Source organism: Drosophila mauritiana, chromosome 3R (genome assembly GCF_004382145.1).
Source record: "Drosophila mauritiana strain mau12 chromosome 3R, ASM438214v1, whole genome shotgun sequence".
In the NCBI taxonomy this organism is placed as follows: Eukaryota; Metazoa; Arthropoda; class Insecta; order Diptera; family Drosophilidae; genus Drosophila; species Drosophila mauritiana.
The window spans coordinates 2,322,977-2,344,931 of NC_046670.1; the positions used below are offsets into that span (position 1 = coordinate 2,322,977).

The 21,955-nt window shown below is 43.8% G+C and overlaps 1 protein-coding gene across 1 annotated transcript; it reads right to left on the reverse strand.

The window, feature by feature from the left end:
- Positions 1–2,370: 2,370 nt before the first annotated feature.
- Positions 2,371–19,426, reverse strand: LOC117145481 (mpv17-like protein). Its single transcript, XM_033311158.1, has 4 exons — positions 19,336–19,426; positions 4,372–4,591; positions 4,078–4,285; positions 2,371–2,763 (listed from the first exon to the last, which is right to left on the reverse strand). Exons 2-4 carry the CDS (start codon positions 4,521–4,523, stop codon positions 2,542–2,544), a joined length of 582 nt encoding a protein of 193 aa, XP_033167049.1. The 5' UTR covers positions 4,524–4,591; positions 19,336–19,426; the 3' UTR covers positions 2,371–2,541.
- Positions 19,427–21,955: the final 2,529 nt, after the last annotated feature.

Sequence of the window (21,955 nt, forward strand, 5' to 3'; positions counted from 1 at the left end):
TATGTTTCCAGAGGTGTGGAGTGCTCGCACCTGCCGCGCCAAAATCAAACTGACTGCCATTTGCATAATTTCATTAGGCGAATTAGTTCCGCCTATTATCTGATAATGGTTTTTTCCCCATTGATAAGATTGCCATCGATACGAACTAAAGTCGGATAAGCGCGATGTGCTCTGTTTTCCGAACGCAGAGTCATTGAAATGGGCTGCTGTCGTAATTCTAGTTGCTCAAGTTTTACTAATTAAATCGAATAATTATACATTCAAGTGCCCATAAACGAATTAAATTAAGAAATACAATATCACAATATTGCCGGCATAACAAATGTTACAGAACCTGTTTGATAATGTAATTCTAGGTGGTTAAGTTCCACTAATTAAATTGAATATATTGATTATACTTTCCATATCTGTGTCAATAAATATATTAGATTTAGAAAGGACTGCTTATTACCAGTATAAAAAGTCTTGATTGAAGATGTGCATTTCGTTTAGGATTTATGGACTTAATCAGTTCACGTGTTCTTTCAAATTCGAGTATGAAGCCTTCATCTTGACGGCAGATTCAGCGACTTGTATTCAAATGTATCCGAGGTTTTTGGAATGGGAACCCTTGCGTTTGAAGCATTTCGTATTCAGCATTTAACTTGTCGTTAGGGTAAATTTATAAGCAGCAGAAACGCTAACGCCAGCGGCTGTCGACTTTTCCCCTCCGACCACCACTGCCGTTTTCCTCGACAGCTCCCATTCCCAGACCCACCCCCAGACCATTCTGGGTTTCCCTGTTCCGGCACCGATATCGCCATCGTAATCGACGGAGGACGGCATGGTCTGCTCTGGTCTGGCCTGGCCTGGCCACGCTGTATTATCTCCCCTCGGAGGGCTTTTGTTTGCCGGCGACGCCGACTGCATTTCATTGAGCGTAATTCCGTTGCTAATGATTTTTGGCACACGTAGCGCTACTTTCGAAATTAATGCGCTATAAAACAGCAACGTAAGACCCGCCAAGACACTGAGAAATGGGCGCTGGGCGGATTGGCCTGCCTGTGCCGGTCGACGCAGAATTAAATGAAACTCTTGTTTCAATTGCTTTTTCACGGCTGGGATACACGGAAAACGAAGAGTTGGTAATTTTGCAACATTGAGTATTGCCTTATAAAGAGACAGAAAGTCTTCCCTGCTGCAGTTAAAATACAATTAAATTACTCCAAGTCACCCATTACTTGTAAAATATATAGTTTCAAGATTTGTCCAAAAGTACTGATCAGATAGAATAAAGCGTTTTCAACCCCATAAAGACTGTATGTGTATTCTTGATCAGGATCGCCGACTGTCTGTCATTGTATCTGCATTCCATTCGTATGTCCGTATCTCCGTCCGTCCGTTTGTTCGTCCGCTTGTACGTCCGTTTGTCTGTCCGTCACTCAGTCCGTTTGTCCATCCGTTACTCCGTCCCTGTGACCTTTTTCTCTGTACTTTTTCCTAACAAATACTGTTTAACGAATCCAGCTTATCCTTTTGCACAATAGGTATCAAGAATAAAAATATAATAAAGGCGCTAATTTTAAATTAAAATAAAAACAAAATTATAGATGCATGTGGTTATATTTTCTCTGTGCAGCACAAACACCCCTTTTGCACAGGAAGCTTGCCACGTTTTCCTTTACTGATAACAGAACTAACATACATGCGTTTGGGATTTCGTGGGTTGAGTTTGGTGCTCTGCGTTTACTTTTGCGGTTTTGTTCAGCTGTGCATATATTTCCATATTAATTCCCCTGATTATGGCATCGTCATCGTCTGCGTTCTGTTTCCTGACGGTTTTGCCCAAACCCAAATCCAAATCCAAATGCGAATGCGAGAATATCTGAATGCAGACCACACTTCGACGATGATGTTTCTGTTTCAGAATAATCTAAATCGGCATTATTTATGCATTCAGTTCTAGCATTCATCACAACCACTTAGCGGTTCCACTTCAACGAACCCACAGATACACAATACATATATATGTACACACCGTCGTGTATATAATTAGTATGCATAGAAGATACATATACATACAGTATGCATTTTAATGGACCACAATTCCCTCGGCCAAAAGAGTGCTCAGATAATAAATATTAATTTTAATAAATGCTGATGCAGGTCAGCTGATTTCAAACGTATGTGTCACGGGGCAATGCCTTTTGCTTAGTACTTAGTTTTCAGTAAATTGTAATTCAATTTAAATTTAAAAATATTGGATCTAAAAGCACTGTTTCGCATGCTTGGCAACATCTCTCCAACGCTCCGATTTCGTTTCAAGTCTCCTGGGACTTAAAAAACCAACAATTACGCCCAACTTCAAATCATTCCGAGAAAAACACCAGCTACGACGAACTTATCAAAACTTATTTATCAGAAAAAAATAAATGGATCTCTATGCGCAGTTAGCGGCCCACAAAATATATACAAAGAAATGACATGTCATTAACTCCGGCCAAGGGCGTGCTTTTTGGTGCCATCGCATTTGGGGGTAACTAGTCGCGGGTCGACCCAGAATCACATCTCCAGGAAGTGGATGTCCAGGGCGTGGTGGTCCACATCGACGGGAGGGTGCAGCTGCAGGAACTTGACGTAGGCCAGGAAGGTGGTCCAGCACATGCTGAAGAAGGAGGTAAACACGACCTGGTTTCGCGCCGGCACGAAGGCGAAGTTCACCGTCTGCACGCAGGGCCAATAAATAACGCCCACCTTGTAGGCGTCCAGGAATTTATCGCTGACCTGGGAACGAGAGGGGGCAACGGGGTGGGTGAGTGCAGTGACATAATGCCCCCGGCAGCGGGCGGAAAATGGAAATGGAAAATGCCAGCGCGGAAAATTGTAATTAAGTGCCGCCGTCCAGCGGCGGTAGGAGACGTTTAAAATTTTATTTATGGCCCGATCTCTCCTCCTCTTTTGAGGGGCGCTAGACTGGGGCGTGGCATTCGGTTAATGTTGTTAATTAAAAGGCAACGCCTGGCTCGAAATATTATTATCCAGGCACAGACTGTGTAACAAATTTAACAAAGAGCACTTTGGCACATTTTCAGCTGGCATGAAAACTTAATTTAACTACAAAGACTATCCCTTGTGGATCTACAGAAGTTGGATAATTCTACAATCCTCAAATAAAATATGGAACTTCGATGGCTATTCCAAACGCCATCTTGTAACTAGTGCTACCCACTCCCAATATGAAACTATTTAGGTGAGGGTCGAGGGACTAACGTCTCTATCGGCCAAGCACACAACTCTTTTTACGGCCTAAACCTGAGCCTATCTCAACCAAATCGCTCAGAAAAGTCGAGTGATATATCTTTGGAGAACGCATGCAAAGCAAATGAGACGACGCACGCTTGACACAAATATATGGTAAAACATTTACATTTATCAAGATAAATGGTTTCTAATGATATGGAAGTCAGCCATCGAACCGAGTTTGGCCCTGGAGCACAGTGCCTGAAAGTATCTCGCAGTACGGCCGCAGAGCCAACAAATCAATGTTGACAGCTCGGAACGGAGGACCAGACGCAGAAATCGGGAATGGACGGAGGTGAGCGACAGACAGGTGATATTTATGCATGCTTACATTGCAGCCTCTGTCTCCGTCACAGATGCAGATTCATAGATACAGATACAAAGATGGAGATACTGCCTCTGAACGTGTCGTGAGAAAATGGATTCCGAAATCAAAAACAACAGACCGTAACCCGATTTCCAAATAAATAGCAATGCATACTGGGCACACATGTAGTAATGAGCACATCTGGGAGATGCAAGACCAGACCAGATAACTGTCAGCCTTTTAAAATCGTTAAAACTTGATTCAGGATTTGGGCTAGCTGTGCCAACTGACAGTGATTGGGCATGAATAATATGGCATATTCCTTTCCCGAGTAATAAAATTATATTCAGCGAATCTATCCACGAAAACTGTACATAAAATAAAGACTCTTCTGTTTTTTAGATATCGTTAGCCCCAAAATGTGGTTCCTTGAAATGAAATTTGAAACGAATTTATTGTGCCTTAGGGAGTGAAATGGGAAGATTCTTTACCTCCCGCTTGGCCTCCGCGTACGAGTTGCCCTCCATCAAGGTCATGAAGAAGAGAAACGAGCTGATGGCCATCGGATCGTAAGCGGTCTGCTCGGTGATCGCCTTGCAGAGCGATGACTTAATGTCGGTGCGCGGCCACATAACGCCGGCCAATCTGATCCACACATATATGGTGGGCCCCATGAAGAAGAAGCCGAATAAGCTGAACCTGCAATGGAATTAGCCAAACCATATCGGGGCCAATTAGCAATCGAATCGGGCCAAGACCCGTGCACATTGCACATCTCTCATCACCTGAGGCACTTCATCCAGTCGTACGTCCGGAATGTCTTCTTCTCGATCATGGTCTGCTCGATGAGGGAGCCGCAGGGCCAGAGGGTGCCATACGATATCATGCCGCGGAGGACTTTGTATTTGCTTGTAAAATTCACGAAGCTACGGAACATTTTGTGATGATCTCGTCGAATGTCAGTGCCAGTTCCAATTCCACTTCCACAAAAGTGCTATAAACACGCTGAAAGAGAAATTGTTTTAGATCAATACGGTGGGCTTTACATGGCTGAGTTCGCTTGGGTTAGTTTTATTAGGTGCCATATTTGTCTTGGCGGATTTCACTTTCGCAAAATGTGAGGTTTTAACTCATACGACCTAGAAAGTTATCGGTACTGATTGCTATTGGTGGCCTTTCCAAATTCAACCGCATTATTCTCCCTCGACAGTGGCTAACTTAGCCAGAGAATTCCAGCTCAAGGCAATTGCAAATAAGTGTCAGCCATGCACAGCTGGCACTTCTGGACTCTCCTCTGAACTGATGGATGGCTTAGAGGTGGGTTGGTCGTTGGAAATGGAGAGGGGGTGGTGCCCGCCATCCAGTAACACATGTCAAGTATTATTATCGAGCAACTACAAACGAAACACAAACATACATTTAATTGCCAAGAATGTTCCTAGCCAAACAAATGTCGAAATAATGTCGGGCCACGGCCAAAGATTTATCATATTCACTCGACTGTCATAAAAAGCAATTAGGCCCGGGCGAAAGATACACGACCGGCAGTCCCGAAATGTAATAAAAAATAACAAAATACACCGAAGGGGCGCAGCGAAAGAAGAAAGAAACGATGTGTGATTTGAAGTTGTTTCTGGTTTCGGTTTCGCTTAATGAGTTTGCCGCACAAAAAGTCGCTTCGAGGGAAGCGATTAAAGATCCACATCCAGTGCGGCACGTCGGGGTTGTTGCTTCTGCAGCTGATGGTCCTGCACCCGAAAAAATAATTTCACTCGAGGCTATCAGAAAAAGGTGTAGCGGTGTGGTCCAGTGCCTCCAGATATTGAGCACGGCCTGTTTAATAAAATCGATTTCTAATGAATAGAGAACTCTATACTTAGATCATTTATATTTGGCCATCCAAGGGATTAAGTTGTAACTGAGCGGATCATCACACACATTATGCTTTGGTCAACTTCTCAGATGTTTTGGATGGACAAGTCTGGCTAATTTCAGATTTAATTTAATTTATGTGAGTGGAACAGTTTCTTTCAGTGCAGCGTGGCTCTTGTAATTAGTATGCCCGCACACTCGCCATGCCCTGTGCCCTGTGCCCTCCGAAATAGAAGCGGAAGCGGAGGTCCCGGCGAACAGTGGGCCCTTTGGGACGGAGAAAGGCTGGTTCGGCTTGAAGGGCACTCGTCAGCAGAAACGAAAGGAGGGGAGTGGCGGCGATACTATCCACGTTCCGATCCCAAAACAAGCGACCTGCCGATTCGGGTTGGTGTGAAAAGCCCGCCCCATGGCAACTGGCCTTGTTGTTGCCGTCTGTTGCATATTTTCACAAGTAATTAACATGTGCCGACGTTGTCCTTGTCCGTAGCCAGGGATCCGGGAAGCCAGCCTGTTCCCGCGCTACTGTCCAAACAGGCTGCCCCGTTGTTGTTCGTCAGCGGGGTAACAAAGCGCTGCCTCCGCATTAATTTGCATTATTTTCACATTTAACTTTTAAGCGAGTGCAGCCTGCTGAAGTTGCACTCTGCTGGCGAGGGGACAGGTGGAGCAGGTGGAACTGAAGTGCCACTTCTAATTGTGCGGGCGATTGGGGCACGGCTTTGAAAGATTCAGATTCAGTGGTTTCCATCGCCAACCACCGACTATCGTCCTTGCTTAACTCAATCAGGGTTTAGAAATAATTTGACTGGCGTTCGTAAAATATTGGTAAAAAATTGGTAAAACGTTGCGTATAACCCAGGATTGAGGAGCATTCGGTTTTATTATGCAAGTTGCACAACGAAGTTACAGAACAATGGTTCTTGCAACTTAGTAAATTTATTAAAAAACGAATAAAGTGATGTATTTTCAGCAGTGCTAACAGCTGATGGAAACCATTGAAATATTGAATGAGTTTTATTACCAGTCAAGATAATTTGCTTTTGCGAAGATTAGTACTAATAATTTGGTTCATTATGTCTTAAGTCGAAACTTTAAATATAAATTAATCCATTAACAGTGAGGACATTAATTAAAATACGAACCCTGTTGCTTAAATTACATTTTATGGTTTCTGTTGCAAAGAATTTTACAGTGATGACAGAATGATGATATCATCACGGTACATTTCAACCTCTCCACCTCAAAAAAGGTTGCAAATTTTAAGCAGCAGCTCTGAGAATTTGTCAATTGCAGTTGCATCCACGTACTTTAAGGCGGCAACTTATAATTAGAATTCCATTGCACCATTAGATATTTACTTTTAAAAAGGGAAAAACAAAAAGGGGACAGAATCCCGGAAAGGGGAAACTGGCAGGTGGACAAAGAGACAGCACTGATTTCTAGAATATTTATTAACGTTCGTAAATATATAATATTAATTATTATAATATTGAATTATTTCAGCCGGAGGAACATGCCCCTTTCAATTCACTAGTTTTTTACTTAGAAATTACCTATCATTGCTATCATTACTTTTCGATCGCTGTATAGTGTTTATTTTATGGTTTTCAATGTCCAAATTGTGTTAGGCTCAAGTTTAAATTATATTCCCCTCATTCTAGAACGCTGTGCCCGGTTTCATAAACTTACATAGTTCATGGGCGGAAAACTTACTGGCTGGCGATGATGCTGCCCCCATTTGGGCCATTTAGTTCGCCGTTGATGATAAATTCTGCACTGTGGCCCCGGGCGAATGTGCAATAAAATGCTCCCCGCGCTCCGCACAGCAACAAACCTTGCAACATAAATTAAGGCGCAAAATGTTTATTTACGCTGCGGGAGGGAGTCGGAGGGAAGTCGGGAGAAAGGGGCAAACTCGCCGGCTGTTTCCTGCGCAACATTTGCATTTTGACGCCGCTTTACGCGTGATGTGAGGAGCCCCGTCCACTCGGCTTATCAGCCCAGAGAAATCAAACGGCCCAGAAGTCGGCGGAGATTGTGGAGTTGCACGTTGCACGACTGCCCGCAGCATCTTGCAACATTTTGTTTTAATTTCGCACTCTTGAAAAGTGGCAGCCGCCACTCGGACGGCTTTTGAAGTTGGCCAAGTGAATTGCCACGGACCACAGCGGCAGGGAATGGAGCGGAGTCCAAGACAGGGAATGGTGCCAGCTGCTTTACGATCTCACCTAGGGAATGAAGTCCATCGCTTCCCTACCCCTTTTGCAATGCTGCAATACCTTAAGATTGCTATATTTCGGCTTTAATTTGGAAAAAAGTGTAACACTTCATAAGCTTAAATGAAATCTCGTATCTCTGCTTAAGTAAAATCAGAATCAGTAGGAAACATTCGAAGTGCTTTGCCATATTGAACTTCATATCTTCCCAAGAATAATATTTCTCTGACCTTAATTTAACACCCATTGTCGGTTCATTCAAGTGATTCCTTTCTTAAATATGATTATTGATTATCAATTGCTTTCATCTTGAGTCCCATTCGCCTTGCAACAGAAAACTTCACACTCGGCTGTTTTTTCAGGCTGTTAAAATCAAGGGGCCCACATCAAAGGGCATTGCCTAAGAAACGAAGCCAATTGTATCTGTATCCCGGTGCGTGTATACACGTATCTGCATCTGTATCTGTAGTGTATCAATGGCCGTATCTGAAGGTGCGAGTTTTGATTGCGTTCGCTCTGTCAAGCAGACGGACAGAAGGGCGCTTTATTTGATTTCAAGTTATGTAGTTTTTAGTGAACTCCTCTGGCACTCCCCTCCAGTTTTTTGGCTTTTGTTTGTTGAACTTTGGCTGACTAATAGCTGGCGGAGGGGGACCTCCAGGGGAGTGGGGCAGTTATGGCGATGCCACAGTTTTTCGAATACATCCGAACATGTGTATTTATTACCGCCTGATGCGGGCTGTTTGTTCCCAGCGCCCTGCACCGTGATTTGATTTATTTGTACACAGTTTTATGATATTTACATGTCTGCAACTGAGGTCCCATGGTGTGGCAAGGAGGGGTTGGGGCCAGGGGTGTGGCAGAAGCAGCACATGCAATATACACCATTGAATAAATTCTATGTTCATCGAGAGCGCCTGGCACTTCTCAGTTTTGTTCGATTGCGGGGGTTATATAAGATTAAGTTAACTTATTATATAAAAATATGTTGCGACTCACACCCTTGAGTCTAAACTTTGATTGCCAATCCGGATTAATTCTTAGTTAATGGTGTTTTTCATATGAATGTCTAAATTGTGTTTTTCACGATTAAGTTCTTTCTAAACTATATTTTGTGGTAGTGTGGTATTTCCCCTAAAACTTGTAGGTCATGTGATCCGATCGTCAAATATAATAGTTTATAGTTTATGAATTGCCCACAAAAGTAATGCAAATTATAGGGAAGAGATATTTTAACTTTCGTTTGATCTGGCGCTTTTAAGTTTGTGGTTTATGTTGTTGTATGTAGAGTAATTGATAACTTCAGTTTTCATCAGGCTAGTGATTATGCTATGCAACCCTGCGCCAGATAATTACAAAAGTAATTGAAGGCAATGATAGGAGGCAGTTCCATCCTGTGCCTCGTTATTATTTTGTAAAAGCTTCTGGGCCAGACAACTTCCTCTGTAGCGTTTTTCAAGCGATTCGTAAACTGCCGTAATTACGCCTCATTTGGGCTGGGCGCCATTAGCTGCCCGACCCCAATTCAGTCCAGTCCAGTCCCGACTCGGATCCCAGCTCGATTCCGAGCCAAAGACTCCAAGCCCAATCAAGTGCAGTCGTTGAGGATGAGGAGCCCTCCTCCCGGACAGTGCTTATCTATCGCTGCTCATCGGCAGTTCCTCGGGGGCTGAACTCTGGCCATTATCAATTCATGTCCCGTCATAATTAATAAGGCTCGGGTGGAAATTGGAGGGGAAAACCAACACGCAAGACGGCAATCAGTTGGCATTGTGTTCGGTCTTCGGATGTGGGATATGGAATAGTGATAGGGAATATGGAATATGGGTTTCGGGATACGGGACCTGGTTCTGAAGTCTGAGGTCTGAAGTCTGGGTGCGACCTTATCGGGCAACAGCTGCCGTTCCAATAAAGCAGCAATCCCCCCCTCCACAATCCACAATCCACAGCCGGTTACTTTGGCGATGTCTGCTGTTTGCTCAAGCGCTCCTGGCCAATTACAGCTTCCTGTTGTGCGAATTTCCGTCGTTCCCCTTTCCATTTGGTGCACGGCGAGAAGGGAGACTACAGTCTTACGAAGTTAAATTCGATCATGGCGAATGATACTGTCTGAAGTATTCACATATTTCTTTCCGTGTTGGGCTCTTCTATTCTGAGTCAGTCGGGTTTTTTATCCACCTACGACCCCTACCCTTTGGCAGGAATGGAAACATAACACACGCTCAATTTCAAGTGTCGAAATGTCCGACAGCTGAAATAATAGAGTGGAAATGGGTGCGCATCTCCTTCCTTCGGTTTTTAGCCATCCCCGGGGGCCCACGGTAACTAAAGAATAAACAATGCCGGCAAACAATTTATGAAATCATTTTCGCATTAAAAATGAGAGGCCGGGCAAATAAAAAATGGAAAACATAAAATACAATAACCGACAGCGAGGAGCGAAAACAATTGCAATTGCAGGCAATTTGCTTGATTTTCTTTTTTTTCGAATACTCATACCGTATTGTTTTTCTTTGGGCAGAAGGTCCGCAGGAGGGTGAATTTTGAGCCTGCCAGAGCGTGCCGTGCAACAAGAGAATCCAATTTCGTAGAATTTGATTGTCAACTGGAATGACGAGGAAGCCCATAAAAGTGACGCAGGACCATCAGTGTTGCCCGTTTGGCGGTTTCCTAAGCCATCTACATAGATGACACGTTTTGAGATTCGGTTTTAAGTTCCAAATAACGTAATAAAAAACGTATAAACAAGTCTTTCTGAATATTTGGTATTAGCCAACAGGCCTGGGAAATATAGGACTCTATTCAGGATATCCTTTTGAGCCCATCCATGTCCAATCCCTACTTCTGGCCTTGTTTCCATTCCGACCTCACTGTGTTCACAATGGAGACACACGGCCAGAAAGGGCGACAGATTGTCAGGGAGGCCATTGAAATTAGAGGCAGCGGACCCGAGTTCATCGGATTCATAAATACTTGTATTGCCATCCGACGCACAAGTGTCAATTGCAGCTGACATGACAACGGCTCTCGGTTATTAGTTGGCCATCAAACGTGCATGACACTTTAGTGGGTTTCTGCTTCTGCTTCTCCCTCTCTTTCTTCCACAGCTACCCGTCTCTTTCCAGGCAGTTTTGGCCAGCAGTTGTGCCAAATTGACGTTCGGTGTTTTCGGCCACCAGGGAGCGAAGTGAATGCGGGTGGGCGGAATGTGCAACCGTTGAGTGCGAAAAAGATTCAAAACTGTCATTCTATGAAAGTCGAAATGGCCACGACTTTAATCAGGAAAGAACGATATATTTTAGTGCTCAGGTAGGGTGATTAAACTCATAGATACCCTTTTATATGCCCTTTGGCATTGTATTAGAAACAAAACAGTTCTAAAGCTTATTCAAAATTTGAAATCGAATTCGATTCACCTAGACGCTGTACCTCAAGTCGTGGAAGGTTCGTACTAAATAAGTTTATAAGAAAGCGGATATATCGTGAGTATGGTAGTCCGTACCGATCTGTGTCAAGTTCCTTTTGACTGAAAGTCCCGAAGGCTTGTCGACAGCACTCCCAGATCGCTTAAACAGCTTCAATCACTCTCCCTTCCCATTCCCCGATTCATTCAGGTTTTGGGCGCTCACTTAGCCATCCTTCCCTGGCAAATCACCCCGCAGCTCCGAGGAACGACCATGAATTCACGGCAATCTGGTAACCGGCACCATCGGATGGGTGGAAGCTTGTGGGGTTCCGTTGAACCCAGTGAAACAGTAAAAAGCTGTGCCCAAATTTAGCGGCCGGTTCACTGCACTTGGCCTGTGTGTGTATTTGCGTTTGAGTTCGTCTAGAAAAAATGGAAATAAATAAATGCCGACACAACTGTCAATTATGGTCGTGGTGCTCGTGGGATCGACTCCGACTGAGGCCATACATCCACGAACCGACGGCAACAATAGATAGATGCGAGTTCGTAGATATTTTATATAAACAGCAGCAGTTCAATTTGTTGATTCGCCGCCCGCTTGCCTTTCGATTGATGGCAACGTAGGACGCGGACAGGGACACCCATTGAAAGAGCCATATGTGGCAGCAAAACTAAGTCCATACACTTGGAGAAAGTGGTGTACGGAATCAAACCGTAAATTGGGTATCCTGTGGAAGTTTTCTATATTTAGTATTTTTATTAGTTTTATCACATGGTAGAAGAATATATTATAAATATCTCGTGCAACTTGAATGGCCTCCTGTTGATTAAGAAAAATTATCCGAACCAATACGTATTCCTTCTGGGCCAAAAACAATTGGATAAATTGTTTCCAAAAAGCATTCATTAATAAAATAAATAGTTTTCCAAAAATTTTAGTTTTTGGGGGAGTGTATGTAGATACGATAATGTGGAATGCAACGTCAAAGTCATTTGTCACGCGCCGGGAACGACAACAACCACGGGCGATGTCAATGAGCGAACAATGAACCGGGCGGGCAAACAAACCGCCCCTGCGCCCCGCAGCCCCTGGCACCTTTCCACTGCATCGAACCTGAACCGCAGGGAAAAAAGCGAGCACTAAATCAACAATTACCAGATAAGCGAACGGCCGGCAGCGAGCCCAATTTACCACGAGTATCAAAAGTTCGAACACATCTGCGATTTAAATGTCAGGCTCAACACACTTCCGCATTTATTTACAATGCCCCATGAAGTGCAGCGTTCTATGCCTCATTTCAGTTCGTCACCAAACTGGCGCGGCACTCGAAATTAGTGGGACAAATGGGAAGGCAAAGGGTGCAGCCAGCTTTGAAACGAAAGACCCTGCACCCAGGAAAATCCCAGCCAGGAACGCACTAAAGTGTTTGAGAGGGGTTTTAGAAATTAGGTATTGAAAGATCTATTTCCTCAAAGCAAAAGTCAAAATGCTCTTTTTAATTGCTTAGATAAAATGAGAGAAAAATATATCAATTTTTAAGCTCATATATATACTATACGATCGAAGACAACGAAGGTAAATATAATAAGTGGCAAACTCTGACTAAAGTCAATATGCACTCTGCAAGGGTATACAACCCTTCAAATATATACAAACATTTCAAAGGTTGTTCGTCACATATACGAACACGCATAATGTTTAACTACATATTGAGCTGAAATTTAATAATGTAAAAATAAAAATATTAAGCTCTTTCTATCAGCTGTGAAAATAACCATTTACGTAAAATTCATTTCTCTAATCATCTACAGTGTCCCCTTTTCAAATACATCATCGTACGCCCCTGATGATCCCAGCGAACCAGCCATCCGTTCATGAGCAAAACTCCAGGCAGTTTGTAATTTCATGCACTTAAACTCGCATTATGTTCCTCCCTCCCAGATATTTTTTGCTGCGTTCTGTTAATTCGGTTGTTTGTCCGATTTTCTTTTTTCCCATTTGGGGTTATTGTTTTTTCCAGCTACGAGTCTTTTTCGGTACGTCATCGTTTCCTTGTTTCGCTTTGATATCGCGCTGGAAAAAACCTCGGGCTTAAATTTATATTTTGTATGTTGTGTGCCCCTGTGCAATTTGAGGTGTAGTCATTACGCGGGAACTGGGCAAAGGGGTGTGGCTGGCCGACTGCGTGCCGTTTTCGTAATTACATTGATGGCGCGCAGGGTCCGGACTTTGTCTGCTGGTCTCTCAAATTACAAGCATGAGCACTCGGTGCATTTACGGGTTACGGGTAGCAGTTGCCCACTTCCCGAACCCTTTTCCCGTTTCCGTACCTGGACTGCGTTTAGAATTTAGACGGGGTCCCTCACTATTATTAACTGCTTATCGAAAAAGCAGATGAAGAGTATCTGGGATGGGCTACTTATGAATCGAGCGGGAATTAATTATAATAAGCTACGTACAGGCTTTAAAAGCTTTTGAAGCGACATCGTGAACATGGTCAGCTATGTACTTCAAATATATCACAGACAAGCTGGTAATTATTACTCAAAGAGTGTAATTTTTTATAATTTTAAGGATTTGCTGCTTTAAGACGCGAATGATATACTTTTCAATCCATTTAGCCCATTACGAAATCCTTATTTTCAATATGTGCTAATCCTTTCGAACCTTCAAATTGCACTAATTAATCTGGACCGTTCTCCCCAAGCCCGTTTTCCACAAATCCACTTTGATGTTGTCTTCCCGGGCGCACATTTTCCGCTACCCTGAAATATCTGCTTGAGGTGACCCATTTCGGTTGCACAGTGCCTGCCATTTAGCATTCACCATTTGCCATTCAGCATTGTGCCAGCTTAACCTCATTTCGAAGGCAAATGCTAAAGAATTACATTAAAACCCGAGTGGCAAGCCGAAATGCAAACGCAAAATCAAAGAAAAGAAAATTAACATGAAGTGAATTTCGAAAGGGGGGCGGACGGACACCGACGGATGGACGGTCGGACGGACAGCCGGGAAAAATGCCGGGGGCGGTGGGAAATTTTGGCAAAGAGTCGGGCACGTGCTTATAGCGCAGAAATTTGGAAACTTTTGTGTTTCCTCAGAGACCCAAAGAGACAGCTAGACGACATGGACGTGACGGACCCAGACCGACGAGCGAACAGACGGACAGACAGGCGGACGGTCGACGTAATCATGAGGCAATTTCTTCTGGGCCCGGCTGGCAACTGCATTGTGTAGTCAGCAGTTTCTTGGCCCGCTTCGGTGAGCCAACTCAACAGCAAGCTCACCTCCCGAATTAACCCCGAGCCGGATTGGGACAGCTGATTTGGATTGCTTTTCCGGTGACCCACTGGAGACGCTTCTACCCACTTAGGCTGCAATAATACCAATATTTTCCTTGGCCGTTTTTTTGGCCAATAAATCATGTGGCACATTGTGTGTGCTCTTTTCTTGTCTTTTCTTCGGGATTCTTTTGTTTGTCCTCTGTTCCGAATCGTTGGTTTGGCAAACGCAATTTAAATAAAAAATTAGCGCATAAATCGTAAGCATGCACTAAGTAAGCTGTATTGGATTTGTAACCCAATTATTAGTTACTTAAAATTTATTGTAATATAACATGACGGATAAGACATTTTCATCTTAATGCCCCATCTTACCGCGTCAGTTACCTTAAACAACATTATCAGCCTAATAATAACCTATTTACATATCGTAAGAAAAGAGTTGAAGGGAGCGAAAAGCAAAAAGAGTTAAGTGCCGTGCCGGGTGACCCCATTTTCTTTCCGTGCATTTTGCGAACCCCCATGTGATGTGTAGATTCATTCAATTTATTACTTGGCATATTTTTTGCCGCTGCTTTGTTTTTGCTGCTGCCTGAAATAAATAATGCCTGGAGCTGTGCAAGCGGGTCGATTAATATAAATCAACGCCTGACGGTGTCGTCCAAGGGAAGTTGAGAGGGGGGTTGGGGTTGGGGCTGCGACTGGTGTGGGGGAAAAAGAAAGGGAAAGGGGAGTGGGTGCCTCGCCCGCTGACTTTTCCTTTGTGGCTTTAATGAAAGTAATTTATTAAGTAATTTCTAAGCTTTTAGTCGTGACGCTCGCTGTTGAGAGTTTAATTAATTGGCTTTCATATTAAACGACCCGACCAGGCCTCAATGAATTATGTATGAGAAGGTAAGTAGCAATCGATATTGAGATTGCGATTGAATATTCCGCAGCCTCGGACGAGAAAAACCCCAATCTCCCTGCCCTTCATGCTCGGTACACGGGTCGAGAACGGAAACTTTGAAATAGATCTGATGGACTAATAAGCATTCCGCAATAATGAAATCAGAGGACGAGTTGCAGCATCCTTGAGCCAAGTTGAGAAATCAAATATTACACTTAAGGTCAGAACTAGCACCCATATGCTATTTGTATAAACTAAAGTCAGTATCAGGGAAAAGTAAAGGTACAGGTATTCTCGTTGTGGAAGTTGCCTCTGTTTGCTCCGATGTCTCAGAGAAGTCAGCATATTGCTCTCCCCTGCGGGTTAGATACATTTGTATCTTTAAGAGCGGCGACTGCAACTGCAGCCTGCAGCCAAAACTACCAGCAATGGGCCATCCAAACGCGGCGGATGTGCGAGCACGAAACGTGCTTTCCGAATGGCCAAATGGCGAAATGGCCAAAACCAAAGCAAACCCAGACGGGCAGACAATGAAAACTAAAGCCAAGAAAATAGACGGGATGAAAGCGCAGGCAGAAAAACTGCAACCGAAAATAAATAAAAATGTTTCAGAGAAAACTGTCAAGATTTGCATTTATCGTCGTTGGCGTCGTGGGCCAAGAAAATGCACATGCGATAAAAGTTGTTGCGATGGCTTTGCTATTGCAACGTCTGGTTTCTGGCTTTTGGCTTCTGGTATCTGGTATCTTGTAGTCGCTATTCGCAATTCGCAATTCGCAATTCGGTATCTGGTGTCTGGTGTCTTGTGGATACGGGTATCTGTATCTGCACTTGGCCATAGATAGCTTAGTTGGCATTTGCTTAATTTGCATATCGCACTGCAGCGGCGTCTCAGCAGAAAAATATTTGAGAATTTGCACTTTAATTGCAAATCACCTAAATCACCATCAATTCCGACATCATTAATTGGCTCTGCAGATACGGACTGATTTGTCTGGGTCGCACTCATCGCACTCATTGCACTCATTATGCATTTGTTTCCTATTAATTTAATTAGTCGGCTTTTTGCGGTTGCGCAATCGGCATTTCCAGCGCAGTTCCAGCTCCAGCTCCCCAAAAGGCACCATCACAGTTCAATAACGTTAATGACGGGATTAAATAGAAAAGTTTCAATTCCCTTGGTTTTCCCCGATGCCCACGCAACAATTTGCCGTTTTGCAGTACAAATACGGGTTTAATTTTGTGTTTGGTTTTCCGCCGGCTTTGTGTGGGATATTCCATCTGCTAAATAAATTAAAATTTTATTTATTATTCTCCCGAAATACATTGTTTGCCGGACTTGATGTGGTCACAATAAATACGAATTCAGCATTGACTGCCCGCATTCAGCACACACAACTCAACGCAAATCGAATGGCAATTGTCTTTTATCGCAAAAGTTGATTATGCCCTCTACACACTGAACACACACCTGACGACTAAAATATCAGCATAAGCTTATTTCAAATTATCTCTAATGTGGTTCTGGTTAAAAATAGTGCGCATTTTTACTACACTGTAAATAGGCGTAGTTAATTGACTGCAATTTGTCAGCCATGCTCACCTTGGAGACGCATAAAGTTGGGCATTTGGGAAGGTTATGTAACGGCTGATAACTTCCCAAATATATGGAAAACTATGCAGACAGTAGCCCGCAGAAATAGCGGAATGCCATTTGCGTTCAATCGTAATCGTGAATTTCTGGCAAATTCAAATGCGCAGAAACTCCCTCCCATCGCCAGCCGAAAAACCCCTCAATTTATACGGTTTACAATTCAATTTAAATGTAATTTCCCTTTTTGCTAAATTGCGAATGCCATCTCACATCAGGCTGTGCGAGCGAGACGGGCTTCCAGTCAACTGTCGCATTCCTAAACGCAGTGCCACGCCCACTGCGCCCACACACACATCACCAGGGGCTGCAAAGCACATGTAAGTGATAGTGGACGTCATAATATTTCGTTTGACACACGGCAGCAAATCGTTTTACACTCTTGGCATAAATTGACGAAATAAATCATGTTTGCGACACGTGATTGGCGACCCAAACAGAAAGGCACGGCCACCGTGGGGTTAAGGGGCGCCGGAAAAGTGGGCACACGGCATTGCAAACAGCGAACGCAGGTTGAAAATCGCGGAAAAGCTGTTCAACAACTCACAACAACTGAGTGGAACGGGCTTATATCGATTTGCGTAGTTCAGTTTTCAGGATCTTTGATGACTGCTACATATCAATTAGCTACCAGCACATGACGGCTATACAGAGCAATGTGCATGAACGACCGTTTAGATATTACATTTTAGATATTGGGGATATACATAAGCAAAAAGTTCATCTCTTCAGGTTTTCTTGTTTAAAGGTAGCGTAGAAAGTGAATAATATGTACGCTTCCAAGGAAACTCGCGTTGCCTTTTAATTCAATTTCGCTTGGCCGTGCAACGTGGCGTATGCGCGATATTTCTTTGCCCTCACACTCTTGCATTTCAGCGATTTGTGCTCACAATCCGAAGTGCAGCTTTGTTGTTGCGCAAGGAAAGCAACAACTTTGTGTAATATTTGTTTTATAATTCAATTATGGCGGAATGCTTTTGGCAGTTTGTCCTTTTCGTCGTTAACCGGCTGTTCACGGCTCTCGGCGGGATTTTGTTTGGCCAATAAGACGCGCTGGCAAAAAAGCCACGCCGACAATGAATGACTGAATGCGTCAATTCTTTTTTTGTACGAGTGCTTTTTTTTCAATTTGCCATCACAAAATCAGCAAATTGCATTTCGATTGTGATTCGGGCTTGATGAATAGCCAGAAACGACTGTCGCGAATCGAAACCGAGGGGGGGTCAATTATTTTGAGCGGCTCGATTGAATTTCTAATGACTCAAAGGGGTATTAAATGCGCATTAAGCGGAGTCACATCGCCGCTTGCCCATGGGGCACACTCACTTATCGATGTTCAACTAACCACATTAGCCTAATGATTTCGCCGGCTTGCCCACTCCCAGTCCTATTCCCAGTCCCATTGGCAGTTCCATTCCCAGTTCGAGTCCAAGTCGAAGTCCCCATCATCATCATCATTGTCAGCACTTAAATGCAGGCTTCATTTGGTTAATTGCATGGCAAATGTAGCCGTGATTAATGTGACAGGGATTGGGAATGGAACCTGGCCGGGGACGGGCCGCCAAGTTTGTGCCTACGCACAGACACTCAAAACACTCAAAAGAGACTCAGAAAGCGGCGTGGTGGAAAAAGGTGGAAAAAGGAAGGCAAGCAATCAGCATAAACCTGTTCATTATCAGTGCTGTTGGCTTTTGCACGAACTCGGCTGGAAAACTAAAAAGACGTCGCATGGAAATAAGTTTAGACCGAGATATACTCTCGCCTTACACCGGAAATAAATGCGACAGCCTGCCCAAGATATTTACAATTTTTATGAATTTTAAGATATTCGTGCTTTGATTTCCAAAGGGCGTACTAAAGGATTACAACCAATGATCATTGGATATCTCAGCGAAGTGAGATAGCATTTTCTTTCAGTGCATTCATATGCATTGGGTATTAGCCCCAGGCAGACCGCCAGCTACTTATGCCGCATTCATGCCCGATGTGCCCTGCATTATATATACATATATATAAATACATTCGCTTGCCGCAGTTTGCCTCGAGATTAGCGGAAGCGAGAACAGTCAGTGGGCAATGTGGAGCAAGGCTTCTCTGCGGCGATGACGATGTGACCCACTTGTGGGCCGAATGACAGTCGCATGGTGGCGAGGAGGGGAGTGGCGGGAGGTCTGGGGACCAGAAACCCATTGGTGGGGAGCGGAACCCATAGCCCCAACTCGATGATCGTCGACGAGTGAGAAGCGGGCGTTATTTATAGACGCGCTAAAGGGGCAAATTACAAATTACTTCCGACGAATGGCAAATTTGAACTTTAAAATGCACGCGTATAAATAATCCACTGGCAATTAGCGATTCGCACTGTCGAGGTCTGAGAAAGTTGAAAATGCGCTAGGAACTTATGAAAACTGCCATCGTTTGTCATACCCGATGATTTCCGTACAAATTCCTCGCACTCCGATCCTGAACAGAAATTTATTCGAAAATGCTCGCGACGATTCGCGAGGCGTTCGCCTCGGCCAAGAAATAAAAACTAATTGCAAAGATTGCAAATTGCCAGATTTCAATGTCAATGGCGGCCAAAAGAGAGTGAATAGTGGCCGCTGGCCAGTGGTCGGCGTCATCATCATTAGTGAGTGCCGACCGATTCTGCACATCTGCATCTGTGTAGCTTCGTATCTTTGTATCTTTGGGTCTCTCGGCGGAATGCATCTCTGCGGTTGCCAATCAATAATTTGCCTGGTGAATGCCTCCGCTGGCTGTAATTGTGTTCTGGCCCCTGCCTCTGTTTTTGTGCAATTTTCATTCATTGCATTTGGCAAGCAACTGCCAATAAGTTGCATCCACTGCTCTGCAGAGAGAGAAATGCGGATGTACTTAAGTATCTCAATATAATTATAATCCAATCGTATCAGATCTATAAAGCACAAATCTCTACGAGTAATCTTTCGAACGAGTCAAACGGAAAATAATCGTTTGCATGATTTTCACACAACTAGAAAACAATGAGCTATGTCTGGATTCAAACCCATAAAACCAAGAAAAAGGTTGCTTTATGTACCGCCACTGCTTTATCTTTACTTTTATTTCGTCTCTTCTAGCTTTTTCAAAGAATTTCAATCAATCCAAAAGAGGTGTTTAGACAACATAAATTTCAAATTGAAAGGCCTGTCTGATTTGGAAGTTGATTCCAGATTAAAGTCATTCAGGCGACTATAATTTAATGAGATTTTCTTAAGCTCTAAATAAATATAACTTTGATTTTTACCAGATAGTAACAAATGGATCTACACATCGTTATTCTACGAGGTATAAGATGGCGTTTGAAATCCCTTTATAAACGACTGCGTACTTTGCACTTACTCTCCTCGACTGCCGAGTACAATGTGTAAATATAATTTGAGTTAATGATCGTTTCTTTGAATTTTTCCTAATTAATTGCCAGCCTTTCAAATAGTAATTCTCTGTGTACGGACCATGGCTTATGGCAGCGGCAGCTATAGAAGCTATACAGCATTTAATTGCACGTTTTGGCCAGCAAAACAGCCATGACAGCAGCAACATCGCAGCAGCAGCAACAGCAACAGCAGCAACATCAGCCGCAATGACAATGCCAGACACAAAATAACCAAAGGCAAGTTTTTGTGGTTTCTGCCAGGTCGCAATTCAGCTGGCTCGGTTTTGTCTCCTCATCGGTTCTTCAACTTGGCCAAGTCGGGGCCGTAGAAAATGTCTATATTATGCGGAATATTCGTCTGTCATTAAAGCGGAAAGAGGAGGAGTGGGGGCGGGGCCGGACAGAATGGGCCGTAATGAGCTTGTGGTTAGACTGAATCTGCCGCAGCGCATAATGTGTAAGCACTCATATTTATATTTGTTCTCGTGCAATTTGCAGCCATACAATGTTGGCTGCTTTCCACTCGGCGGCGAGTGCTTTGCGTCACCGGACGTTCGTAATCACCATTTATACACATATTCTACTGGCACAAATGTCAGCGGCGATGTAAATGCGGGACAAGAAGTTGTTCACTACATGGCTAAGATAAAACAAGAACTATTCTGTTGTTCCTTTAAGCCTTTTTTCAGCCAGCGTGTTCGTATAGATTGCCTATCCCACCTTCTGACCTTTTGCGGCAACGCTAGTCGCCCTTCTTGCTGCAACTAATGTTTTTTCTTGGCAAGCCTCGCTCGCGCCTCATTTTCCCGTGCCACGGAATGGTCATTTCCACCAAGCACATCTTAGCCATATTAGCCACATTTCGGCATGCTAATTAGTTGGAGGTAACTCGCCCTCCGCTGCCAAAGAGCTTTTCTTGCCCTTCACCACCCTATGTGTGGGTTCATTATACTCGTTATAATTTCTGGTGCGTTTGTCTGGTTTCTGTATTTGGCCTGGCTTAATTAATGATTTACCAGCTGCCGGCTGCCAGGTGCCGCTCCTGAATCGCTGATGACGACGTGGGTTAATTCAGGCTGCAGTGGGAGGGGGTCGTACAAAAATAGTATTCAATGTTTCCAGTAACGCTTTATTCGGGGGTAAGATACGAGTCTAGTTCAACAAAGTATTTTATATTGCTCAAGCCAATTAAAATAATTTTTATTACAGTTCACTGTGTTTTTCACTATGCAATCACACATCCCATGGCCAGGGTTCACTTGTGGCCAGGATGCACGACGTGTGCAATTCAAACGAATGTGTTTTCAAGTGTGTTGGTGTTGTGTTCGCAACACGTGGCGGCGTCAAATCTGAAATGCAAAATCCGAAAGCGGGGCGCCCCAATCAGCTCCCATATTGTTGCGTTGCAGTGGCGCTTTTGTTGCGGCGAATGCTCATTTCCACTGACACGTTTCGTTACACAAAGGCCAAGTTACTTCGGTGGTCAGGAAAGCATAGATTTGCGGATGCGAGAGCTTACTACACATGTATGTACGTAAGCATGCACACTTAAGTTTCTTGCCACGCCACGCACTTGCCACATTTATTGCATCCACGTAGCGAAGTTCAATCGAACACTCTACTTGCCCACAACTAGTCACGTAATATTTT